General features: G+C 44.9%; 1 protein-coding gene across 3 annotated transcripts in view; it reads left to right on the top strand.

The window, feature by feature from the left end:
- The window catches only part of dhcr7 (7-dehydrocholesterol reductase), a 77,844-nt gene that overhangs the window by 41,945 nt on the left and 11,233 nt on the right, over positions 1-24,666 (top strand). For all 3 annotated transcript variants that reach the window (XM_042061422.1, XM_042061420.1, XM_042061421.1), the window contains exon 7: positions 20,466-20,597. In XM_042061422.1, the coding sequence (XP_041917356.1) occupies positions 20,466-20,597 (132 nt within the window). The remainder of the gene's footprint in view (positions 1-20,465; positions 20,598-24,666) is intronic.

The raw sequence follows: 24,666 nt of genomic DNA, 5'->3' as shown, positions 1-24,666 counted from the left end.
TTTCAAAAAGTTTTTGCTCATCCACTGATTAATGGAGGTTAGGCATGCAGTGAGGGAGCAAAGGCCATCTGGGTTAGTTGGCTCCACAGAAAGATACAATTGGGTATCATCTGCGTAGCTGTGGAAGTTTACATTATGCTGACTTATGACGTTTCCCAATGGAAGCATATATAGAGAAAATAGCAGGGGACCAAGGCAGCTCCCCTGGGCCACACCAAAAGGCAAGTCATGTTTTTCAGATACATGATCTCCTAGACTGATATAAAAATCTCTGCCAGTAATGTAGGTTTGAAACCAGTTTAGAGCATTATCAGAGAGACCCACCCACTTCGCAAGGCGGTGAATTAGGATGATATGATCAATGGTGTCAAATGCCGCACTCAAATCCAGAAGAATAAGGATTGAGACTTTGTTTGAGTCGGTAGCTAGTCTGAGATCATTGGCTATCTTTACTAGAGCCGTTTCTGTGCTGTGATTTGATCTAAAACCTGATTGGAATTTTTCAAGGATACTGTTTTCGTTGAGGAAGGTATTTAACTGATTGCAAACAACTTTTTCAAGTACTTTGCTCAAAAACGATAGATTTGATATAGGCCTGTAGTTGCTCAGATTGGTATGGTCAAGATTTGACTTTTTAAGTAAAGGTTTCACAACAGCGGTTTTAAAAGCAGTTGGAAATATACCTGTTTCTAATGAGGTATTTATTACCTTGAGAAAAAAGGGAGCTAAGCCATCATATACTTTTTTGAGGAATGTAGTAGGGATTGGATCTAAAACACATGTTGAGGAGCCGGTTTGAGTTATAATTTTACCAAGCTCAGATTGAGTAATAGTGCTAAAGGACCTTAATTTTGGGGGGCTGTTTTTGGGTGTACTATCAAACATATTACTTGTGTTACCAATAGCCTCCCTTATAGAAATGACTTTGTTTTTGAAGAAGTCTGCAAATTCTTCGCATCTTAGAGAGGATGCCTGACTGAGTGTATCAAAAGGTGTTTGATGCAATAGCCTATCAATGGTAGAGAACAACACCCTAGAGTTTCCACTGTTTTCAGCAATTACCTTAGAGAAGTGGTTCCTCCTCTCATTCCGAATAGCTCTATTATAATTTGCAATTTTTTCTTTTAGAATGGCACGGTGAACCTGTAACTTAGTTTTTCTCCATGTTCTCTCAGCTTTCCTACATGATCTTTTTAGATCATGGATATTTTCGTTCATCCAAGGTGTCAGTTTGCTACAGGGCCTTTTTTTAGTCTTTAAGGGTGCCACTCTGTCAAGCAGAGCGCCTAATTCACGATTAAGAGCCTCTACCATTTGATCAATGGGATGATGTAAAATATCTAAATTTATGGAGTCTATAAGAGCTATGAACTGCTGTTCTGCTCTAATGTCCAAGAGTCGCGATTTGATTGCAATTTCGGGATGAATTTTTGGAGTATGTAGTACAATATTAAAAGATACACAATGATGATCAGACATATTTATATCATTTACTGATAAGTCTGTGACTTCTATCCCTCTGGAAATGACTAGATCGAGGGTGTTGCCAAGGTTGTGGGTGGGTCCTGTAACATGCTGCTTTAGCTCTAAACTGTCCAACACATTAAGGAACTTACTGGCTTTAGCATCAGTTGTCTTATTGACATGAATATTGAAGTCGCCATTTACAATTATCCGATCATAGCTAGTGATGAGGAGCGACATAAGTTCAGAAAACTGGTCGAGAAAGCCAGTCCACAGTTTAGGAGGGCGGTATAAGGTTAATAGAAGTACAGCTGGGTCAGCCTTCAGAGTGAGGGCAATATACTCAAAGGAAGCGAATTCGCCAAAGTTGACTCGTGTGCAACTATATTTGTTTGAGAGAATGGAGGCAATTCCACCACCTCGTTTGCCTTGTCTAATTGAGTGGAAGAAATTATAATTTGGGGGACAAGTCTCAACAAGAACAGCTTCGCTGTCTGAAGTCAGCCAGGTTTCAACAAGAAACAGAAAATCCAATTTTTTTTCACTAATAAAATCATTGATTGCAAAGGTTTTGGTAGTAAGTGCACCTATATTTAGTAAACCCATGTTAGCTGAAAATGCCTCTGGCTTTTGAGGAATATGCTGAGGTATGGAAAGAATATTTGTTAGGTTTCTGGTTTTAAATTTGTCTTTTCTTTTTACTATACGTTGGGTAGAAATCAACGTTGGAATAGAACTATAAGCATAAGTCATGCTATTGCATGACACAGCTTGATCTATGGTAGTAGTATTGTATGTTACCCTGCAGAAAACATTCTCAGACTCATCCACATGTATAATGCCATTCGAATCAATACCTGGGGGGCGTGAATCTGTAATATTTTCTACAGAATGTCAATGTCTCAGTGTGGACGCTATGTTGTCAGAGAGTAGCCTGGCTCCATGTTGGTTTGGGTGGAGACCATCACGCTTCAGCATACTGGGCCTCTCCCAGAACAAGCCCCAGTTGTTGACATAGGGGATGCTTAGGGAAGCGCAGTAGCGTTTGAGCCAGGTGTGGAGATCGAACAGTCTGGACCATCTCTCAGCACCTTTTCTGTAGGTAGGGAGAGGCCCAGAGATGACAAAGCGTTTTTCTGTGCCCATCAGAGTGGTGATGAGAGTTTTGTAGTTTTCCTGCAGTGCTACGGACTGCTTATCTCTGATGTCATTCGTGCCCACGTGTACGATGATGTTGTTGACCTTGGTGTGGCGGGCCAGGATGCTTGGGAGTTTCTGCTGGATGTCAAGGACCTTGGCACCAGGGAAGCAGTAGACCTTGGAGGGACCGCTACATGATGGGGGAATGCAGAGGTCTCTAACCATGGAACTGCCGATGACCAGGGTGGAGGTTGATGAGGTCCGGGGAGGAGGGGGTCGGGGGGGCGCCGACTTTGAGGAGGGACCAGGATGGTTGTCTCGGGGCTGGAGGGGCTCCTCATCCTCGGTCAGAATGGCATAGCGATTTTCCAGTCGTATAGGTTGGGCTGGGCCTGAGTGCCGTCCGGACCGTCTGCCGTGCTTGTGATGCTTGCTTCTACGCCATGGCTCAGGCTGGTGTGGAGTGGAGCTGGCCAGCAGAGCAGGCTTGGTTCTCAGCAGAGGCCGGGGAGAGGCAACAGGGACAGAAGTTGCATTAGTGCATGGCATGGTTAAAGTATTGGAGGACAGAGTGAAATCAGGGCATCTGGCATTTGTGTGTGTAAGAGAGGTAACGTTACTTACGGAGAGAATGGTGTCAAGGAACTGTTCATCCTTCTCAATCTGATGGAGGGTCGCTATTCTGGCTTCGAGTTCCACTATCTTTTCGCTGAGAAGGACGCATGAGTCGCAGCCTGGTGCACAGCTGAGGGGAGGCATCGTGTCGCGGCGAGGGCTCGCCGGTGTCAACTGTTTTTTTTAAACGTTTGTTTGCTAGTTGGCTAGCAACAGCGATATCGTGCAGTTCCTTGATAACTCGAACACAGGTAGCGGGTAAGTAATCTGAGAAGATCTCACTTTTATATTGAGTCACTAGTTTTGAGAGACGTTAGAAGGAATTTGATGCTTTCTTCTTCCAGATATCGTTTCCTTGGCCCGGTGTGTTAGAGTGTGTTAGAGTGTCTAGTTTTGTAATTTAAAAAGAAAGCTAAAAACGTAATATTACGTTTTTGGCACTCAACGCATGGGAAGGAAAAACGTAATATCACATTTTTGGCACTCAATGAGTTAATGACTTCCGTCCAGTTGCACTCACCCCTATCATCATGAAGTGCTTTGAGAGGCTGGTCCTGGCCCACCTCAAGACCTGCTAACCACCCTCACTGGACCCCTTCCAATTTCCCTACCATCAGAACAGGAGCATGGAGGATGCCATCTCTATGTTCATTGACTTCAGTTCAGCATTCAACACCATCATACCCTCCAAACTGATCACCAAACTCAGGGAACTGGGCATCAATACCTCCCTCTGTAACTGGATTCTGGACTTCCTAACCAACAGAACGCAAGCCTGTTAGGCTACATAACCTCATCTCCTCAACCCTCACCCTAAACACCGGCGTACCACAGGGCTGTGAGCTCTCTCCTTTACTCCCTCTTTACCTACGGCTGCAAACCTGTACATGGCTCTAACACCAAGTCAAGTTTGCAGACGACACTACGGTCTCAAAAGCAACAACGATGAGACGGCCTACAAAGAGGAGGTCTAGCACATAACATCATGGTGCACCGACGACAACCTGGCTCTTAACACCAAGAAGACAGAAGACCAAAGAGTTCATTGTGGACATTAGGTAGTCAAAAGCTGGCACACACCCCCCCATTCTCATTAACGGGACTGATGGAGCGTGTTACCAGCTTCAAGTTTATGGATGTCCACATCTCTGAGGACCTCCCTTGGACCCTCGACACCTCTACCCTGACCTCTTCCTGAGGAGACTAAAGAAGGTCCACCTGTCTCCTCAGATCCTGGTGAACTTCTACCGCTGCACCATTGAGAGCATCCTCACCAACTGTGTCACAGTATGGTATGCCAACTACTCTGCCTCCGACCGTAAAGCACTTTAGAGGGTGTTGAAATCCGCATCACCCGTTCCTCACTCCCCTCCATCGAAGCCATCCACGGCAATCAATGCTTGCATAAGACACGCAGCATCATCAAAGACTATTCTCACCCCAACCACACACAGACTGTTTACCCCACTCCCGTCCGGGAAGCGTAACAGGTCTCACCGCATCCGAACCAGCAGGTTCAAAGGAAACTCCTTGTCTGTGGATGTTATATATATATATATACAGTTATTTTATTATTGTAAAGGATTCCACCTTCTTAACTGTATACTATTGTCTACACTGCACTATATATCTTATACTGTTTATGCACTGCTTGCCTATACTATATCACATTGCATTTTTCTGCTTTTTTACACTTCTGCGGTGCATTGCTGAACCACGAAGCAACTTGGTACGAAGCAACTTGCGCTCAAACAACTACATTGTAACACCTGTTTCTAGAAAGCATCGCACCTGTGTCGCAATTCGCTACTTCCGGCGTTCGAACACCGTAGTACCAACTACGTTTTTCATGATGCTATACATCATTGGTGGAAACAGTGTTTCTGGCATGTGGGCCTCATTAATATGTGCATGAGGCCCATATAGCATCACAATGAATATGAAGATCATGTTAAAAGTTAGCTGGCAAAAACATAAATATGTAGGTTACATACCTGATGTCATTGAGCTGTCAAAGAGGCTACGAAACCATCTCCGTACGTTATAGCTAATTAAACTCAGCTGACTGGTGTTAGCGCATATCCATAGTTGCTGTTAAAATGCCTACTAGGCTAGCGTTGGGAATCTAAACACTTCAACACCGACATGTAGCCTAACATGTTCAAAACTATTGCGTGTTATGGGGGAAGACATGAAACTTCTTGAAGCATTTGGGAACACACTGAATTAACTGGAAAGTAGAGTCTGTGTTAGATTAGCTTGCTTGCAAATGCCGTTGTCCATGACCTGGCAGTTCTATGGCAAGCGGTTTTAACATATCTTATGGCAAACCGCCCACACTGGGTAAACTTGAAAGCAGAGCTTTCAAGTTTACCCAGTCGCATCCTATCTAAATGAGAGGACATTCTCTGTCTCTATTGAAAACTTTTCTTCCAATATCATTAAGGGTACCTCAGGGATCAATTATTGGTCCTCTGCTCTTTAATTTATATATATTTATATTTAATTTATATATTATTTATAGTCTATCATTCAGCAGTACAACATCTCCTATCACTCATATGCTGATGATACACAATTATACATTTCTATTTCCTCAGATGATCCTAGCCCTTTAAATGATCTTACCCAATGTATCTCGGATATTAAAACTTGGATGGGCCAGAACTTTTTAAAACTCAACGACAATAAGACTGAGATCTTATTAGTCGGCCCTAAGGCCCTGAGACAAAAGTTTCATCCTCTGTTAACCTCCCTGTCAGTAAATTCTCATGAGGATGGCAGAAATCTAGGGGTAACTTTAGATGCTGAACTCAACTTCCAGAAGCATATCTCAAGCATCTCAAAGACTGCCTTTTACTACCTTAGAGTCATTTCTAAAGTTAGATGCCTCCTTTCTCCTCCTTACTCAGAAAAATTAGTACATGCTTTCATCTGAAGTCGATTAGACTACTGTAATGCTCTTTTTGCTGGACTAACAAAGCAAACACGATACAAACTCCAGCTAATTCAAAATGCAGCTGCCAGAGTACTAGTCAAAGTCAAAGTCAAAGTCTGCTTTATTGTCAATTTCTTCACGTCAAGACATACAAAGAGATCGAAATTGTGTTTCCTACTATCCCACGGTGGAGACGAGACATATTTTACCAATTAGGTCCACAGACAAACATAAAATTCAAGTAAACAATATAAAAAGTAAAAATAAGAAGGCACATACAATGAAGAAATAAGAGCAGCAAAATTTGGTAGAAATTGTGCAATTGTGCATACAGTAGACAGTCAATATAATAGTGCAAAAGTCAGGCCAATAAATGGCTGAGGTAGTTTTGTTTGACCTAAGTATGCAAGTGGCATAGTGGTGCAAGTTATGTAAGAGCAGCAGAAGTGTGTTCAGAAGTGTTCAGGACAACAACAACAAGTTGCAAGTGTGCAAGTGTACAAGTGGAGTAGTGCAAGTGGAGTAGTGCAAGGCAGCCATTGTGGGTCTAAAAGTCCAGGATGTTATGTAGCTGAGGGTGGAGGGGGGAGAGGGGGGAGAGAGTTCAGGATCCTAACAGCCTGGTGTATGAAGCTGTTGGTGAGTCTGGTGGTGCGGGAGCGCAGGCTTCTGTACCTCTTCCCAGAGGGCAGTAGATCAAACAAATTGTGAGCGGGGTGACTTGCATCACTCACAATTGTGGTTGCCTTGCGGGTGAGGTGGGAGGTGTAAATGTCCCTCAGGGAGGGGAGTGAAGCACCAATAATCCTTCCAGCTGTGTTCACTATGCGCTGCAGGGCTTTCCTGTTGTATTCAGTGCAGCTTCTGCCCCACACAGCGATACAGCTGGAGAGGATGCTCTCAATGGTGCCTCGGTAGAATGTGGTCATGATGGCTGGTGGAGCACTTGCTCGCCTGAGTTTCCGAAGGAAGTACAGGCGGCGCTGAGCTTTCTTCGCCAGTGATGCAGTGTTGGTGGTCCAGGAGAGGTCTTCACTGATGTGCACCCCCAGGAATTTGGTGCTGCTCACTCTCTCCACCACAGCACTGTCGATGGTCAGTGGCAGGTGTTGGGTGTGACCTCTACGGAAGTCAACAACAATCTCCTTGGTCTTGCTGACGTTCAGCAGGAGGTTGTTGTCCCTGCACCACGTGGTCAGAAGGTCGACCTCCAACCTGTATTGAGTCTCGTCGCCCTTGGTGATGAGACCCACCAGAGTTGTGTCATCAGCAAATTTCACTATGTGGTTGTTGCTGTAGGTTGCAGTGCAGTCATGCGTCAGCAGGGTGAAGAGCAGCAGACTGAGCACGCAGCCTTGGGGGGTCCCCGTGCTCAGTGTGATGCTGCTTGAGATATTGTTGCCAACACGTACTACTTGAGGCCTCTGACAGAGGAAGTCGAGTAGCCAGTTGCAGAGGTAGGTACTGAGTCCCAGTTTGTCAGGTTTGCAGATGAGTTGTTGTGGTATTATGGTGTTGAATGCAGAACTGAAGTCTATAAACAGCAATCTCGCATATGAGTCTCTTTTTTCCAGGTGGGTGAGGGCTGGGTGGAGGGCAGAGCAGATTGCATCCTCTGTGGACCGTTTGGCTCGGTATGCAAACTGGAAGGGGTCCAGGGTGGGGGGGAGAATGGATTTGATGTGTGACATGGCAAGCCGCTCAAAGCACTTCATGATGATGGGTGTCAGTGCCACGGGGCGGTAGTCATTGAAGCAGGATGGAGCAGTTTTCTTCGGCACAGGTATGATGGTGGCAGCTTTGAAACATGATGGGACGATGGCTTGCTTCAGGGAAGTGTTAAAGATGTCTGTGAAGACATCCTTAAGCTCCTCAGCGCAGTCCTTCAGCGCCCGACCTGGGATGTTGTCTGGGCCTGCTGCCTTACGGGTGTTGATAGCAGCAAGTGTCCTCTTTACATTACATTACATTTACATTACATTACATTTGGCTGACGCTTTTTTAACCAAAGCGACTAACAACATGGTAAACAGTAAGTTTTAGAACAATTCTCACAATTTTAGGACAGTTTAAAAAAAACACATTAGAGTACAGTAAGAATAAGTGCGTCGGTGAGTGCTGTATTTTAACAGTTACTTGTCAGTTTAACGGCTGGTGAGTGCTAGGATCAGTAAGACTTGTTGTAAGTGTTGCTATGAGAGTAGATGTTCTCTAAAGAGCTGGGTCTTCAGGAGTTTTTTGAAAGTGGAAAAGGATGTCCCTGCCCTTGTAGGAACTGGCAGTGTGTTCCACCAACGAGGAACAACAGATGAGAAAAGTTTGGATTGGCTTGAGCGTACCGGTGGTAGAGCTAGACGTCGTTCGTCAGAGGAGCGCAGCGGTCTGGAGGTAGTGTAAGTCTGTATGAGGGCATTCAAGTAGGTGGGAGCAGAACCGGAGACTACTTTGTAGGCAAGCGTTAGAGACTTGAATTTGATACGGGCCGCCATAGGTAGCCAGTGTAGCTGGATGAGCAGCGGGGTAACATGTGCCCTTTTGGGTTGGTTGTAGACCAGGCGCGCCGCCGCGTTCTGGATCATCTGAAGTGGTTTCACTGCGCAGGCTGGGAGACCTGTCAGGAGGGCATTGCAGTAGTCGAGTCGTGAGATGACTATTGCCTGAACCAGAAGTTGGGTAGCATCTTGAGTCAAGTAAGTCCTGATTTTCCGTATGTTGTAGAGTGCGAAACGGCATGACCGGGCGACTGAGGCAACATGATCTGAGAAGTTTAGTTGGTTGTCGAGAACAACTCCTAGATTTCTTGCAGTCCTGGTCGGTGAAACAGACAGGGAGTCAAATTTGATGTTGATGTCGTGGTGTATGGTAGGTTTAGCTGGGATGACCAGCAGTTCAGTCTTTGAGAGGTTCAGCTGGAGGTGGTATGCCTTCATCCATGTAGCTACAGTGGGCATCGCTTTCAAATGACCACTTCATTCGCGCATTACGCGGCGTGAAGCTGCGTGAAGCTTTAGTACCACTTTCAGCCACTGTGCGTCGCTCTGCCACTGTACATCGCTCTGCCTGCCGTCCCTTACATAATTGTTGCCGAGAGTAATCCCAGCCTACGAATTCAATAACAAAATAAATCATGCATAATTAAACATTACCTCGATTTAGGCTACTTGGGTATGGCTTAAGGCTTGACTACACGAAAATCGAAATTTGCTGTCTACATTATTGTCAGTGTTGGGGTTAACGCAACTACGCAAATCAAAACAGTGGTGTGATAATTGAGCCAGTAGAGAAATAACTGTTCAGAATTAATCTGTAGCCTTGGGTAGGCTTCTGCAGAAAACAATGTTGTTGTCGATTTAATACTATCTGGCGACGTTTTTAACAGGCTACGCAATAGAGGCTTAGACAACTATGACCCACGTTTTGGTTTCGTAAATTAATTTGCCCTACTTCTTGACTGCAATGTAGTCAATTGACTGCTTGATATGTCATTTTTATTTTTCTGTACAATAAACAATTACATCTGCTTTATGCCGCAGAATTACATTCATATTTGGCTGACTGCAGACGCGCCACTTCCCTCCCCATATTCCAAGATTAAGATAGTATGAAGTGCTTTTTGTAAAAAAATAGTTAAAACGAATAGCTATTTGCAATTTGACAAAACACTGGTCCTCATTTTGCGAATGCGAGGACGATATGTGCCTGTTGCATTTAGTTAGATGTCCGAGTCACGCATAATGTTTGAAAACCACTGGCTCGTAATCACAATAATTTAACACACGACAGTTGGATAACCTACTTCATCATGTCCCCATGCCTACATTTTTGTGAGTAGCATAGAGATCGTTAAAAACAATAAAGTATGGCTCTCCGTTTGGGACATCGAAAACTTATATTTTTAATAGACTACCGTCGAAGATGCTGACTTGCAAAAGCCTCGGGATAACACGTTATCTCCACTATCATCAGTCATGCCCCTTGATCAAAGTGGGGAATGAAATAAAAGTTTGAGAACCACTGGCTTAACAAGTTACCTACAGTCCAGAACACAGAATCTGTTCCAATATTCTGATGATCGGCGATGATATCGGCAAATGTTTGTTTTCCAAAGTAAGAATTTCGCTTCACCATGCACCTTCGACAATACCTGGCATCATTACAAACATTATTCTGTGTCCTAAAACTGGCATATTTTATGGCATTGTGTCATGTAAGTTCGTTGCAAAATCTAGAGAAATGTGTGAGGTGGTCAGCGGGGAACAATTGAGACACACATTGGATTGTGTTATTACTTGAACACTCCACACTATCCACAGCTGTGGTAGGCCTATCAGGGGCAGGAGGATTACTGTCAGCGCAGGCTTTATATAAAATTCTTCAACAGAAGGCCTCAAATGTTGTCTTGTTTGTGGAGCGCTTTGCTTCGCTTCTGTAATTTCGGCTTCATTGAAAATGAGGGCTTCCCTCAATGACCCTCCGAGAATAAATAAAGGTTGAATGAATGGATGAATGCAGGCTTGCCCAAAATAAAGGCATGGTTTGCGCAGCCTACAGTAAATAACAGACCCGCCAGAATGTGCGTTATGATGCTTTTTTACGAGCAAGATGTTTTGGTACCCTATGCACAATGTTCTTAAATAACAATGATCATCAGTAATATTCGACCATTAATTTGGGTAAATGGGCAAGCGTGACCACCTTGATTGGCTGATTGGCTGATGATTGTAACGCGGGCATGATTCCAAACACCTCCCTTACGATGATGAGTGACAGGTCTCAGAATGCGTGCGCTACACAAGGACGGAAGATGATGAATAACTGGGGCCGTAGGCTATTCACAAAGGCATTTATCTTACTATTAGGAGTAGGCTACTCCTAAATCGCACTTAAAGATTTTAGATTGGAGTTTTCTCTTAAAAGTTATTCACAAAGCCTTTCAGACAACTCCTAAACTAGGAGTGAGTCTTCGTGGCTATGGATGATGTCATTACTCATGCACGAGCTTGACTGAAGTGACCACCTTGATTGGCTGACGATTGTAACGCGGGAATTCCAAACACCTCTCTTCCGATGATGACTGACAGGTGACAGGTCGGAGAATGCGTGCGCTACACAAGTAGTGAGAAGGACAGAAGATGATTAATAACTGAATAAAAAGGCCTAGCCTAAATGAATAAAGAGTAAGGCAAAACAAATAGCGTAGTAGCCTAATGAAACATAGGCCTATGGATTGATGCAGTAGCCTACCTTTGCAACATTATTAAATTAATCTGTCACCATATCCCTAGGCTACGTTTGCAAAGAGGAGAACATTTTAATTTGATTCACAATGAAACGTTACATTTCATTTACATGTTAACAATGAGTAGTTTTGGTTGTTGGTGGCGTTATTGCATCCCTTTTATGAATGCAAAATTATTCCCTTGCGATTGGAAGCTCCTGTTGCGCATAGGCTATTTCAAAACATCGCAACGTAAAATGCCACAAAAAAGCTGTTTATGAATAGGTCTTAGTGAGTTAGGAGTCCTCTCGACTTAAGCTGTCCCAGACTTAGGTGCTACATTTAGGTCTAAAATGCTTCGTGAATTACTTTTTGTGAAAAAATTAGGAGTCCTAAAGTTAGGAGTGACACGCCCATTATTTTTAGGAGTTGCTCCTAAATTCGCCAGTTAGGAGCTACTTTTAGCCTTAAAATTCTTTGTGAATACGGCCCCTGAATAAAAAGGCCTAGCCTAAATGAATCAAGGCAAAACAAATAGCCTAGTAGCCCAATGAAACATACGGATTGATATCGGTAGTATCTTTGTAACATTATTAAATTATTCTGTTACTATGCCTACGTTTGCAAAAGAGAACATTTTAATTTGATTCACACTAATGTTACATTTAATTTACATGTTGACAATGATTAGCCTAGTTTTGGTTGTTGTTGGCGGCGTTATTGCATGTTAGTTATGCCTACAATGCAAAATTGCTTCCTCGCGATTGGAAGCTCCTGTAGCTGCATAGGATTTCAAAACCGCAGGTTTGTGAATAGGTCTGTGAGTAAGGAGTCCTCTTGACTTCTTTTAAGCTGTCAGAGGTGGGAAGGTGTGATTTTTTGGGGGAAGGGCCGGATTAACTGGCCACAATTGTCTGATGGCCCCCCTTCCCCCCAGCCAACGTGAATCGGGTGGTTAGTTAATAGGCCTATCGTGAAGATTTTTCCTGCCATCTAAGGCACGAGCGCATCTGTGAGGCCAAGCCTCACCAAGTAGCTCGTTTGTTTACAACTAACATTCCATTTAATTAAACTGCTTTATAGGCTATGCCGAAATAGTTTTCAACATTTTGAATATTAGTGTCGGGTGAATTGAAATGTTCTCAAAGTAGCCTTATGGCTGAAAGCTGAAAGCTGCTTGGGACCCCCCCACCCCCGTCAAGCAATATAACCATACAAACGCGCTTCCTGCACTCATTGTTTCAAAAGGAGTAATTTTGGCTTTGTCAGAACTGAAGAGCTGTGGACGGCACGGCACGGTATGCCCAATGAAAATAAATTAACGCAACGCAACACAACACAACACAGACCCCGCTTCTCTCGCGTCAGTCACTGACATGAACGAAACACAGAACCCGCTTCTCTCACGGCAGTCACTGACAGTAACCTAGAATAAATGCATGGGGAAAAACACTTCCCCATGACAAAGACATCGTAAAACACTGAAAGTTAATATTTTGTCACTAGCAACATTCATCTGTCCTTTGCCAAATGTATTATGTTCCAAGTACCCTATGGGTAATTCTGCTTCATAAAGTTGAACAAATACATTTGCTTATTTCACAGAAAAATATAAATAGCCAGTCTACAGTGCAGAGTTGGTAAGTTATGGTAGGCCAACTTGCAGTGAACATACAAACAGGGGAAATTATTTCTCTTGCAGCGGAGTAGCCTCAGGTGCGCACGTAGACATAAGGCCGAACATGCAAGCGCCAATGAATCGTGCGCTCACGACAATCGCGCCGTTAAACTTAAATAGGTTAACATCACTCTAAGTTCGCCTTCAAGCAAGGAAAACGATGATTTGAAGACATCTGTTTCGTTGGAAGGGCAAGGGGTAGCAACAGGGCAACACAGAGACAGGCCCGATGGCAAGGCTGTTTTGAGAGTATTAAAATATGGGATATTCTACGGGAAAACATTAAAACGGCAAGACAGCGGGGAAAGTTAAAATACGTGATAAATACGGAAAAAGTTGGCATGCATTGTTTCGGTCCCCGTGCACAGGGATTTTGTGTCATACTATTAATCACATATGATTATTTGTGAAATTGTGCAAACAGGCGCAACACATTTGAAAAGGAAGGACTGGTAGCATGCAAGCTCACGGGAAAGATTGATTTAAGAACGTCATCACAAAGTGTGTGGCTGTGGCGCGGGCGGAATACAATTGGCAGGGGAGGGTCATGTATTTTTTAACAATTCTGTCGGAGGGTCATTGAACAATTTCTAGCAGGCAAGAGAGGGTCATGCAACTTCCAACTGAAGCACTCAAAATTCCTCCGGTGGCCCCTTCAATAAATAACGATCAGTCCCTAGATTGCTGCTGGGCTATATGTCTTGGTTCTGTTAACAACTCATTGTCAAACGCATAGCCTATCTCGCGGTTGCATCCATTACAAACAAACATGCAATGTGAACGTCTGGGATTGGGGAGAGCACTAAATGCTCTACTGAATAAGCACGATTTCAAACCTTTAAATGAAAAACACTCTTTAATAATCCAAAAAAATAAACCGCTAATGAAGTAAACTTGTGACCATCAAAAATCGTTTATCGCTTGTAACTCCGTGATACCAGGACGTAACAGGAAGGCATTTGGCTGAGCAACGGAGGTTAATATGCTCCATGTTTTGTCCAAACTGTCTATCATCGTTGCACTCGGAGAAAACCGGAATGTTTCATTCGTCCCCGTTTCAATCATCCCGGTTGTACCTACTCAAAACGCAGATAGAACCTTATTATTCTAAGGTAGCGAAATAACGTTCAGCATGATTCATGCCCAATTAATTCCCCCTGTTAAAGTGTTCGCCTTTGTAGTTTGGTTTCGTGATAGCCTATGATAAACGGCTTATGGCCAAATATGTGAAAACGTTAAAATACAGTAGGCGATAAACCCGGAAAAAGTTGACAGTGATTTTTTCATAATCACTTTGGAGGGTCATAGAAAAATGTATTGCTGGCGAGGGAGGGTCACGTCTTTTTGGACTAATGCTCCCAAAACTCCTCCGGTAGCCCCTTAAATAAATAACGACCAGTCCCTAATTAAGTAAACTTGTGACCATCAAAAATCGTTTATCGCCTGTAACTCCGTGATAACAGGACGTAACAGGAAGGCATTTGGCTGAGCAACGGAGGTTAATACTCTATATTTTGTCCAAATGATGTCTGTCTATCATCGTTGCACTCGGAGAAAACCAGAATGTTTAATTTGTCCTGCGTCTCTACGGCTGCAAACGGGATTCACTCGCAGTTAACCAAATATTTCTTTATTAGGGCAGGGCAGGCATATTTCTGGCTATTACATTATTTCTAATCCAGTCTGCTAAAGTCTGTAGTGAAGTCTGTGTAGGGTTTTCCAGGCTCCATTTCTTTTTACGAGACACCCTGCTCACTTGAGCCATCTACCGGTTGTTTGGGTTGTTGCAGCGTCTCACTGGAAAAATACAAATTAAAGTCGCGTGATACCGCGTGATCCCACGCGCGGAGCGCGAGTGAAGCTGGCCAAGTCGAAGCACTGCCCACTGTATGTCTGAAAGGCAATCCGAGATCCGTGCTGACACCAGGGGGTCGTCAGGTGGAAAGGACAGATAGAGCTGTGTGTCGTCTGCATAGCAGTGGTATGAGAAGCCGTGCGAAGGGATAATCTGTCCCAAGGAGGTGGTGTAGATAGCAAAGAGGAGGGGGCCCAGCACTGAGCCCTGGGGGACCCCTGTGGTGTGATGGTGAGGTGCAGATAGCTGACCAAGCCATGATACGTTAAACGAGCGTCCTGTGAGGTAGGATTCAAACCAGGAGAGAGCAGCTCCGGAGATTCCCATGTCAGCGAGTATAGAGAGAAGGATACGGTGATTAACCGTGTCAAAGGCAGCCGATAAGTCAAGCAGAATGAGTACTGATGATCGAGCGGTCGCCCTGGCTTCTTTAAAGGCTTCTGTTACAGACAGCAGAGCCGTTTCGGTAGAGTGGCCGCTTTTGAACCCAGACTGATTTGGATCCAGAAGGTTGTTCTGTGAAAGGAAGTCAGAGACCTGTTTGGAGACTGCTCGTTCAATGCCTTTGGATAGGAAAGGCAGTAGTGAGACAGGGCGGTAGTTCTCGACTTGAGCAGGGTTGAGAGAAGCTTTCTTAAGTAACGGTGTTACCCGGGCCATTTTGAACGCTGTTGGAAATGTGCCGGAGGTTAACGAGGCATTGATCACATGTGTGATAGCTGGAGCGATGGTCGGGCTGATGGACTGAAGTAGGCTCGTAGGTATAGGGTCCAGCAAGCATGTGGTAGGACGGCTGCATGTCAGGAGTCTGGACACTTCACTCTCGGAGAGAGGCGTGAATGCTGAAAAAGATGTTCCAGCAGTCCCTAGAGGTTGTAGGAGTGCGGTATCTGAGTCAGATGCGTTGAGTGGGCATGTAGAGAATTGACTGCTGATTGCCGCCACTTTGTTTGTAAAAAATGAGGCGAGGGTATCTGCAGTAAGGCTGGATGGAGGAGGAGGCAGCTGAGGGTTGAGTAGCGATTTGAAGGTTGAGAAAAGTTTTCGAGTGTCTGTAGCACTGTTGATTTTGTCATTGTAGAAAGCAGTCTTAGCAGCAGTGATGCTGGCTGAGAAGGAGGTCAGGAGCGTCTGGTAGTTTTTGAGGTCGTCAGCTAGTTTGGATTTGTGCCATTTCCTCTCCGCGGCTCTGAGTTTGGTGCGCTGCGATCGGAGGGTATCATTTAGCCATGGATGAGAATGTTTGGATCGAGCTGGCCTTGTGGTAAGAGGGCACAGCTCGTCTAGACACGAGGTCAGTGTGGAGCAGAGCGAGTCAGTGGCTTCATTAACCTCCAGAGAGGAGAAGGTGTTGAGTGGAGGTAGACCGGAGGCAACCACAGAGGAGAAGTGCGTTGGAGACAGGTTCCGGATGTTGCGGCGGAACGTGACCATCGGCTGAGGAGCTGGAGGCTGTTCTGTCAGGCTGACGTTGAACTGGATGAAGAAGTGGTCAGAAAGATGGAGAGGCGTCACCATGAGGGTGTCTGTGCTGCAGTTCCGAGTGAAAATCAAGTCAAGCTCTTTGCCAGCTTTGTGAGTCGGTGGGCTTTGAACCAGTTCGAGGTCAAAGGAGTGGACCAGGGCCAAAAAGTCCGCTGAGCCTGGGGCATCTAAGTGGATGTTCATATCACCGAGAACAAGAAGCGGACAGCCATGCTCAGGGATGGAGGATAGCAGAGTGTCAAGTTCGTCAATAAAGTCGCCTAGTTGGCCGGGAGGGCGGTAGATGACCAGCACATAGAGTTTTGCTGGGGCGATCACTGTGATGGCATGGAATTCGAATGAGACATATTTGTTTGAAGGCAGTAGCGGGGTGAATTTCCATTTGTTGGAGATCAGCAGGCCCGTCCCGCCTCCTCGTCCAGATAGGCGAGGGGTGTGGGATAGTGTAAGGTTAGTGGAGAGTGCAGCCGGGGTGGCAGTGTTCTCTGGTTTGATCCAAGTCTCAGTGAGAGCAAGGAGTTCCAACGAAAGGTGGTTGGCATAGCCAGCTATGAAGTCCGTTTTGTTGACTGCGAATTGACAGTTCCACAAGCCCATGGAGAAGGAGGTTTCTGTCGGTGAGGACCGTTTAAGTTCCTGGAGGTTAAGCAGATTTCTGCCCCTTTTGGCATGATGCCGTTTTCTGCAATGGCCGGTGATAACAGATATGGTGGAACGGCACATTTTGCCTTTGTCGGCGCCTGTGCTCGGTGAACTTGCACAGGTAAACTTGCTTGTCTTGACCGCGTTCGTCTTAAACGAGGCCGGCTGAAACAAGGGCTGCCGCTTATGCTGACGCTTCAGCGGCCGCCACTAATTTTATGCTGCTACGAATTGCATGCAGCTGTCCTCCAATCTCACTAATGATGCATCAGCGTAGACCGCCCTCTGACGTTCGCACAGCTTAGATTGTTCAAAAGGGTGTTAATTACTGTCAACTGAAAGTCCGCTCGCTCACACCGACCGAAACTCACAGTTTCAAGTAGCCTCCTCCCTCAGCTGTTCCCAAACGCCCAGAGTCCAATTCTAACAATTGGAGAGGATTGGCCAGTAGTAGCCTATGTGTTCTTGCTTTGTCTCTCCCAACTCACTCTTCACGCTGTCGGCAGAGAGGCACAGGGGCTGCTCGTGTGGAGGGGGAGGGGTCTTCTGTGGGCAAGTGCTGTTTTGTGCTTCAAAGCGAGCAAAGAAACGGTTCAGATTGTTGAGCAGAGGGATGTTGCTCTCACAGCTCTGTGGCGCGGGCTTGTAGTCAGTGATGGCCTGAATGCCCTGCCATAGGCTTTGTGCGTTCCTACTGTCTTTGAAGTGGGTGATCTTGCGAGTGTATTCCTTTTTTGCTTCCTTGATGCCACGGGACAGGTTGGCTCTCGCTGTTCTCATGCCAGCTTCATCCCCAGCTCTGTAGGCTTTGTCTCTGGCCCTCAGCAGCCTGAGGACATCCCCTGTCAGCCATGGCTTCCAGTTAGCCCGAGTGATGATGTCGTTTGTGTGGGTCACATCATCAATGCACTTTGTGATGTAAGAGGTTACAGTGTCTGTATACTCCTCTATGTCTGTCTCTGTGGCTGCCTGCTTAAACATTTCCCAGTCTGTTGTGTCAAAGCAGTCTTGAAGAGCATCAGAGGCTCCCTCAGGCCACACTTTTACCTGCTTGCGAACCGGTTTGTTTGCTTTCACTCTACTAACTGGAACGAGAAGATATGATTACATATCGCCAGTACTAAAATCACTACACTGGCTCCCAGTAAAACAAAGAATTGATTTTAAAATACTTCTTATTGTTTTTAAATCATTGAATGGCTTAGCCCCATCATATATCTCTGATATGTTAACTGTATACTCCAGCCAGATGCCTACGGTCCTCATGCAAAGGTCTCCTCTTAATCCCGAGAATAAATACTAGTTCCGCTCATGGTGCTTTTAGTCACTATGCCCCTACACTCTGGAACTCCCTACCTTCTGAACTGAGATCTTCTCAATCAGTGAATTCTTTTAAAAACAGACTGAAAACATAGTTATTTGCCTCAGCTTTTGGTTAAAATTTAAGGTCTTTCCAAGTTGGTGTGGCGACTTTCATTTTTATTACTTTTATCAGAAACTTTTATTTTTTATTACCATTTTATTTATTTTTTATTTTACTATCAATGTGTTTTAATGTCTATTTGATAATGTTTTTCTAAAAGTGCATCGAATCTGTGTATGCCATATGAAAATGTGCTATATAAATGAACTTGAATTGAATTGAATCACCAACCGGAACTACCAAGGAATGACACGTGCGACTGCTCAGGGGCAGTAGTTCAAACCACCAAACTTTTGCGATTGAGAGTTCAAACTACTCTTTCTAGAAACACCCAATCTATGAACGATGGATCGGACTACAAAGTTGCGACAGAATTTAGCCAACTACGCTTTCTAGAAAAACACCCCTGGTTAGACGTAAACTGCATTTTGTTGTCTCAGTACTTGTACTCTGGACAATGACAATAACAAAAAAGTTGAATCTAATGTAATCTAATGCAGATTGGTCCTAAACTGGGTAATAATGATGAAAACATATTTTGAATCATTTTTTTGTCATGAGTTAACATTGACTCATCAAATTTGTGAATTGTACGACAGAGTATTAGGGCCACACATGAAGGAAAAAATATTTTTGCCATGACGAGATTAAACTCGCCATGTCGACATTAAACTCGACATTTCGAGAATAAAGTTGAAATCTAATGTCGACTTTAATCTCGACGTGTCGACATTAAACTCAACATTTTGAGAATAAAGTTAGTTTGGAGAGAGAACGACCGCTCGGGACGATTGAAAGGGAGGACGAATTAACCATTCCAGTTTTCTTCGACTGCAACAATGATTAGACATAGGCCTATATCATGTGAACAAAACATAAAACATTAACCTCCGTTGCTCAGCCAAATACTTTCCTGTAGGTCCTTATCACAGAGGTACAGGTGATAAATGCGATGGTCAAAAGTAGCCTAAACGTCATTAGCGGTTTATTTATTTATTGTAGGCCATTAAAGAGTGTTTTTCATCTAATGGTTCAACTTCATGCTTATGCACGAGACTAGGCATACTAGGCGCTCTTCCCAATCCTAGAATTTCACATTGCTTGTTTGTAATGGATGCAAAACAGCCTATTGCTGAATCTAGGGACGAATGAAGATGTCCTCCTCCCGACCACCCCATGTACTAGTAGCCTACATGCGCACATATGCACACATAGTGCATAAATAAAGTATACATGCACACATATTCCCTCACGGGATCAAAATAGTATGCTTAGGCTATACCTGTGTTTATAGCCTCCTCTGTTTATTGCAGGTGAGACATGGAAAAACAGTTTTAGAGAAATTAGTTAACCTATGGAGAGTGACGGCCTGTGGTTCGTGAAGGGCAGTTATTTGAATGTGCGGTGGCCTTACCCACGTAAAACAGAGTGAAATAGCATTTTGTATAGAAACATTATATAATTGGATACATGTATTATTCTAGCTATATAGCCTAAACGGTATTTCCAACCGCGAGATACAGCACTTCACGATGACGGCAATGAGTAGTTAACAGACAAGACGCAATCTATCTGAATATCTGCAATCTAGCAATCTATCTGAAATAACACCTATTTGATTTTAAGCCCATTATTCATGTAACATATTGTGTGTTAGTGTAGGCTAGCTTAAACTGTGTATGCTATGTTTAAACTGTATTGCGACTTTAATGTCAGCATGTCGACTTTAAAGTCGACACGTCGAGATTAAAGTAGATATGATATTTCAACTTTATTCTCGAAATGTCGAGTTTAATCTCGCCATGGCAAAAATATTTTTCTCTTCATGTGTGGCCCTAATACTCCGTCATAGAATTATATAGTAGTCTACTGAAACACTGAAAAAGTTGAGTTTTTTTTTTTACCATGTCACTCATATCCACTGTCTAGACATTAATTGGAAGAGGAATGTAAATGTAGGTATAGCTGAATAAATCATTAAAATTTAATTTTCTCCTTCTCTCTCAGGCTATCTACGTGTTGGACTTCTTCTGGAATGAGGCTTGGTACTTGAAGACCATTGACATATGCCATGACCACTTTGGATGGTACCTTGGCTGGGGGGACTGTGTTTGGCTGCCTTTCCTTTATACTTTACAGGTTTGGATAACTGTCTAAAGTTACAAAAGTTTTTCTGTGGAATTCTGACTGATTCTGAAGTTTGACTGACTTCATGCCTTCATGTACATCCACTACTTGCTTTTATTTATCGCAAATAATGCCAGTTATTGCCAGCTAAATCTTATTTTGTCAAAATCGTGGCACATGTCCCCATTCTATTCCATTAACTGTCTCAGTTAACAACTCGGGTTAACTATAGGCCTACTAAAACAAAACAAATGTCTGTAGCCAGTTGGTTCCGGAATGGAACCACCAATCCAATTTGCTGCAGGCCTGATTAAAAAGGAAGTAGCATCCTCCAATGCGGGCTTCTAGCACCTCCATTTCAAGAGAAGTTTTCAGTCACAGATGACTCTACGGGGACGCCACTGATGGTGGGTGAGTCTCCTTTTTGCAGTGTAGACAGACTGGGACAACTGCTCTGGGATGGGAGGTGTCACTAAAACTGGCTCATAATATTTCTAACTGACCGAAGGCTTGGCACAGGGGGTCTGTCACCTCTGCCCTGGTCCTGATGGCCTAGTTGTACATTTCAGCATGGTAAATCATCATGTGGGTACTGTGGATTCCCTCCTGACCTTTTTAGTAATTGCTTGGCAAGGCATGGGTACTGTAGGCTACTCTATGTGTAGAAATAAAATATTCCGTAATATTTCAGTCAATCTTTGTGTGCTAAAATTTTCCTGTAGATGGCAATAACACATTCTACTTTTTTGCCATAGTCAAAAGTCATCAATGTCTTCATAAAAAAAATCTCACCTTTGGTCTTAATGATGTGCTTGAAGTCAAGTCAAATTCTTTTCAGTTTGTGCATGATTACATATTACATTACATTTGGCTGACGCATTTTTAACCAAAGCGACTAATAACATGGTAACAGATGAAGTTTTAAAGCTATTGTCAACAATTTTAGGACAATTTAAAAACGGTATAAGTGCATCAGTAGTGAGTGCTGTTTTTGACAGTTGAGTGTCAGTTCAAGACTGTTGGTAGGTGCTGGTATCAGCAAGACTTGTTGTAAGTGGTGCTATGAGAGGAGATGTGCTCTAAAGAGCTGGGTCTTCAGGAGTTTTTTGAAGATGGAGAGGGATGTCCCTGCCCTTGTAGGAACTGGCAGTGTGTTCCACCAACGAGGAACAACAGATGAGAAAAGTTTGGATTGGCCTGAGCGTACCGGTGGTAGAGCTAGACGTCGTTAGTCTGAGGAGCGCAGCGGTCTGGAGGTAGCGTATGTCTGTATTAGGGCATTCAAGTAGGTGGGAGCAGAACCGGAGACTACTTTGTAGGCAAGGGTTAGAGCCTTGAATTTGATGCGGGCCGCCATAGGCAGCCAGTGTAGCTGGATGAGCAGCGGGGTAACATGTGCCCTTTTGGGTTGGTTGTAGAACAGGCGTGCCGCCGCGTTCTGAATCATCTGAAGGGGTTTCACTGCGCAGGCTGGGAGAGCTGTCAGGAGGGCGTTGCAGTAGTCAAGTCGTGAGATCACTATTGCCTGAACCAGAAGTTGAGTAGCATCTTGAGTTAAGTAAGTCCTGTTTTTCCTTATGTTGTAGAGTGCGAAACGGCATGACCGGGCGACTGAGGCAACATGATCTGAGAAGGTTAGTTGGTTGTCGAGCACAACTCCTAGATTTCTTGCAGTCCTGGTAGGTGAAACAGACAGGGAGTCAAATTTGATGTTGATGTCGTGGTGTATGGTAGGTTTAGCTGGGAGGACCAGCAGTTCAGTCTTTGAGAGGTTCAGCTGGAGGTGGTGTGCCTTCCTTCATCCATGTAGCTATGTCTGAGAGGCAATCCGAGATCCGTGCTGAAACCGAGGGGTCATCAGGTGGATATGCACAGATAGAGCTGTGTGTCATCTGCATAGCAGTGGTATGAGAAGCCATGTGAACGGATAATCTGTCCCAAGGAGGTAGTGTAGATAGCAAAGAGAAGGGGGCCCAGCACTGAGCCCTGGGGGACCCCTGTGGTGAGATGGTGAGGTGCAGATAGCTGACCAAGCCATGATACGCTAAACGAGCGACCTGTGAGGTAGGATTCAAACCAGGAGAGAGCAGAACCGGAGATTCCCATGTTAGAGAGTATGGAGAGAAGGATGCGGTGATTAACCGTGTCAAAGGCAGCCGATAAGTCAAGCAGAATGAGTACTGATGACCAAGCGGTCGCCCTGGCTTCTTTTAAGGCTTCTATTACAGACAGCAGAGCCGTTTCGGTAGAGTGGTCGGTTTTGAACCCAGACTGATTTGGATCCAGAAGGTTGTTCTGTGAAAGGAAGTCAGAGACCTGTTTGGAGACTGCTCGTTCAATGCCTTTGGATAGGAAAGGCAGGAGACAGGGGGGTAGTTCTCGACTTGAGCAGGGTTGAGAGAAGCTTTCTTAAGTAACGGTGTTACCCGGGCCATTTTGAACGCTGTTGGAAATGTGCCGGAGGTTAGCGAGGCATTGATCACATGTGTGATAGCTGGAGCGATGGTCGGGCTGATGGACTGAAGTAGGCTCGTAGGTATAGGGTCCAGCGAGCATGTGGTAGGACGGCTACATGTCAGGAGTCTAGATACTTCACTCTCGGAGAGAGGCGCGAATGCTGAAAAAGATGTTCCAGCAGCCCCTGGAGGTTGTAGGAGTGCGGTATCTGAGTCTGATGCGTTGTGTGGGCATGTAGAGAATTAACTGCTGATTGCCGCCACTTTGTTTGTAAAAAATGAGGCAAAGGTATCCACAGTAAGGCTGGATGGAGGAGGAGGCAGCTGCGGGTTGAGTAGCGATTTGAAGGTTGAGAAAGGTTTTCGAGTGTCTGTAGTGCTGTTGATTTTGTCATTGTAGAAAGCAGTCTTAGCAGCAGTGATGCTGGCTCAGAAGGAGGTTAGGAGTGTCTGGTAGTTTTTGAGGTCATCAGTTAGTTTGGATTTGTGCCATTTCCTCTCCGCGGCTCTGAGTTTGGTGCGCTGCGATCGGAGGGTATCATTTAGCCATGGATGAGAGTGTTTTGATCGAGCTGGCCTTGTGGTTAGAGGGCACAGCTCATCTAGACACGAGCTCAGTGTGGAGCAGAGCGAATCTGTGGCCTCATTAACCTCCAGAGAGGAGAAGGTGTTGAGTGGAGGTAGACCGGAGGCAACCACCGAGGAAAAGTGGGTTGGAGACAGGTTCCGGATGTTGCGGCGGAATGTCACCATGGGCTGAGGAGCCGGAGGCAGTTCTGTCAGTCTGACGTTGAACTGGATGAAAAAGTGGTCAGAAAGATGAAGAGGCGTCACCATGAGGGTGTCTGTTCTGCAGTTCCGAGTGAGGATCAAGTCAAGCTCTTTGCCAGCTTTGTGAGTAGGTGGGCTTTGAACCAGTTTGAGGTCAAAAGAGTGGATCAGGGCCAAAAAGTCCGCTGAGCCAGGGGCATCTAAGTGGATGTTCATATCGCCGAGGACAAGAAGCAGGACAGTCATGCTCAGGGATGGAGGATAGCAGAGTGTCAAGTTCGTCCATAAAGTCGCCTAGTTGGCCTGGAGGGCGGTAGATGACCAGCATGTAGAGTTTTGCTGGGGCGATCACTGTGATGGCATGGAATTCAAATGAGACATATTTGTTTGAAGGCAGTAGCGGTGTGAATTTCCATTTGTTGGAGATTAGCAGGCCTGTCCCACCTCCTCGTCCAGATGGGCGAGGAGTGTGGGAGAGGGTAAAGTTAGTGGAGAGTGCAGCCGGGGTGGCAGTGTTCTCAGGTTTGATCCAAGTCTCAGTCAGAGCAAGGAGTTCCAACGAAAGGTGGTTGGCATAGCCAGCTATGAAGTCTGTTTTGTTGACTGCAGATTGGCAGTTCCACAAGTATAAGTAAGTATATACTCTTTTGATCCCGTGAGGGAAATTTAGTCTCTGCATTTATCCCAATCCGTGAATTAGTGAAACACACACAGCACACAGTGTACACACAGTGAGGTGAAGCACACACTAATCCCGGCGCAGTGAGCTGCCTGCATCAACAGTGGCGCTCAGGGAGCAGTGAGGGGTTAGGTGCCTTGCTCAAGGGCACTTCAGCCGTTCCTACTGGTCGGGG

This window comes from Alosa sapidissima, chromosome 14, assembly GCF_018492685.1.
Source record: "Alosa sapidissima isolate fAloSap1 chromosome 14, fAloSap1.pri, whole genome shotgun sequence".
Classification (NCBI taxonomy): Eukaryota; Metazoa; Chordata; class Actinopteri; order Clupeiformes; family Clupeidae; genus Alosa; species Alosa sapidissima.
This window is presented reverse-complemented; position numbering and strand designations above follow the sequence as displayed.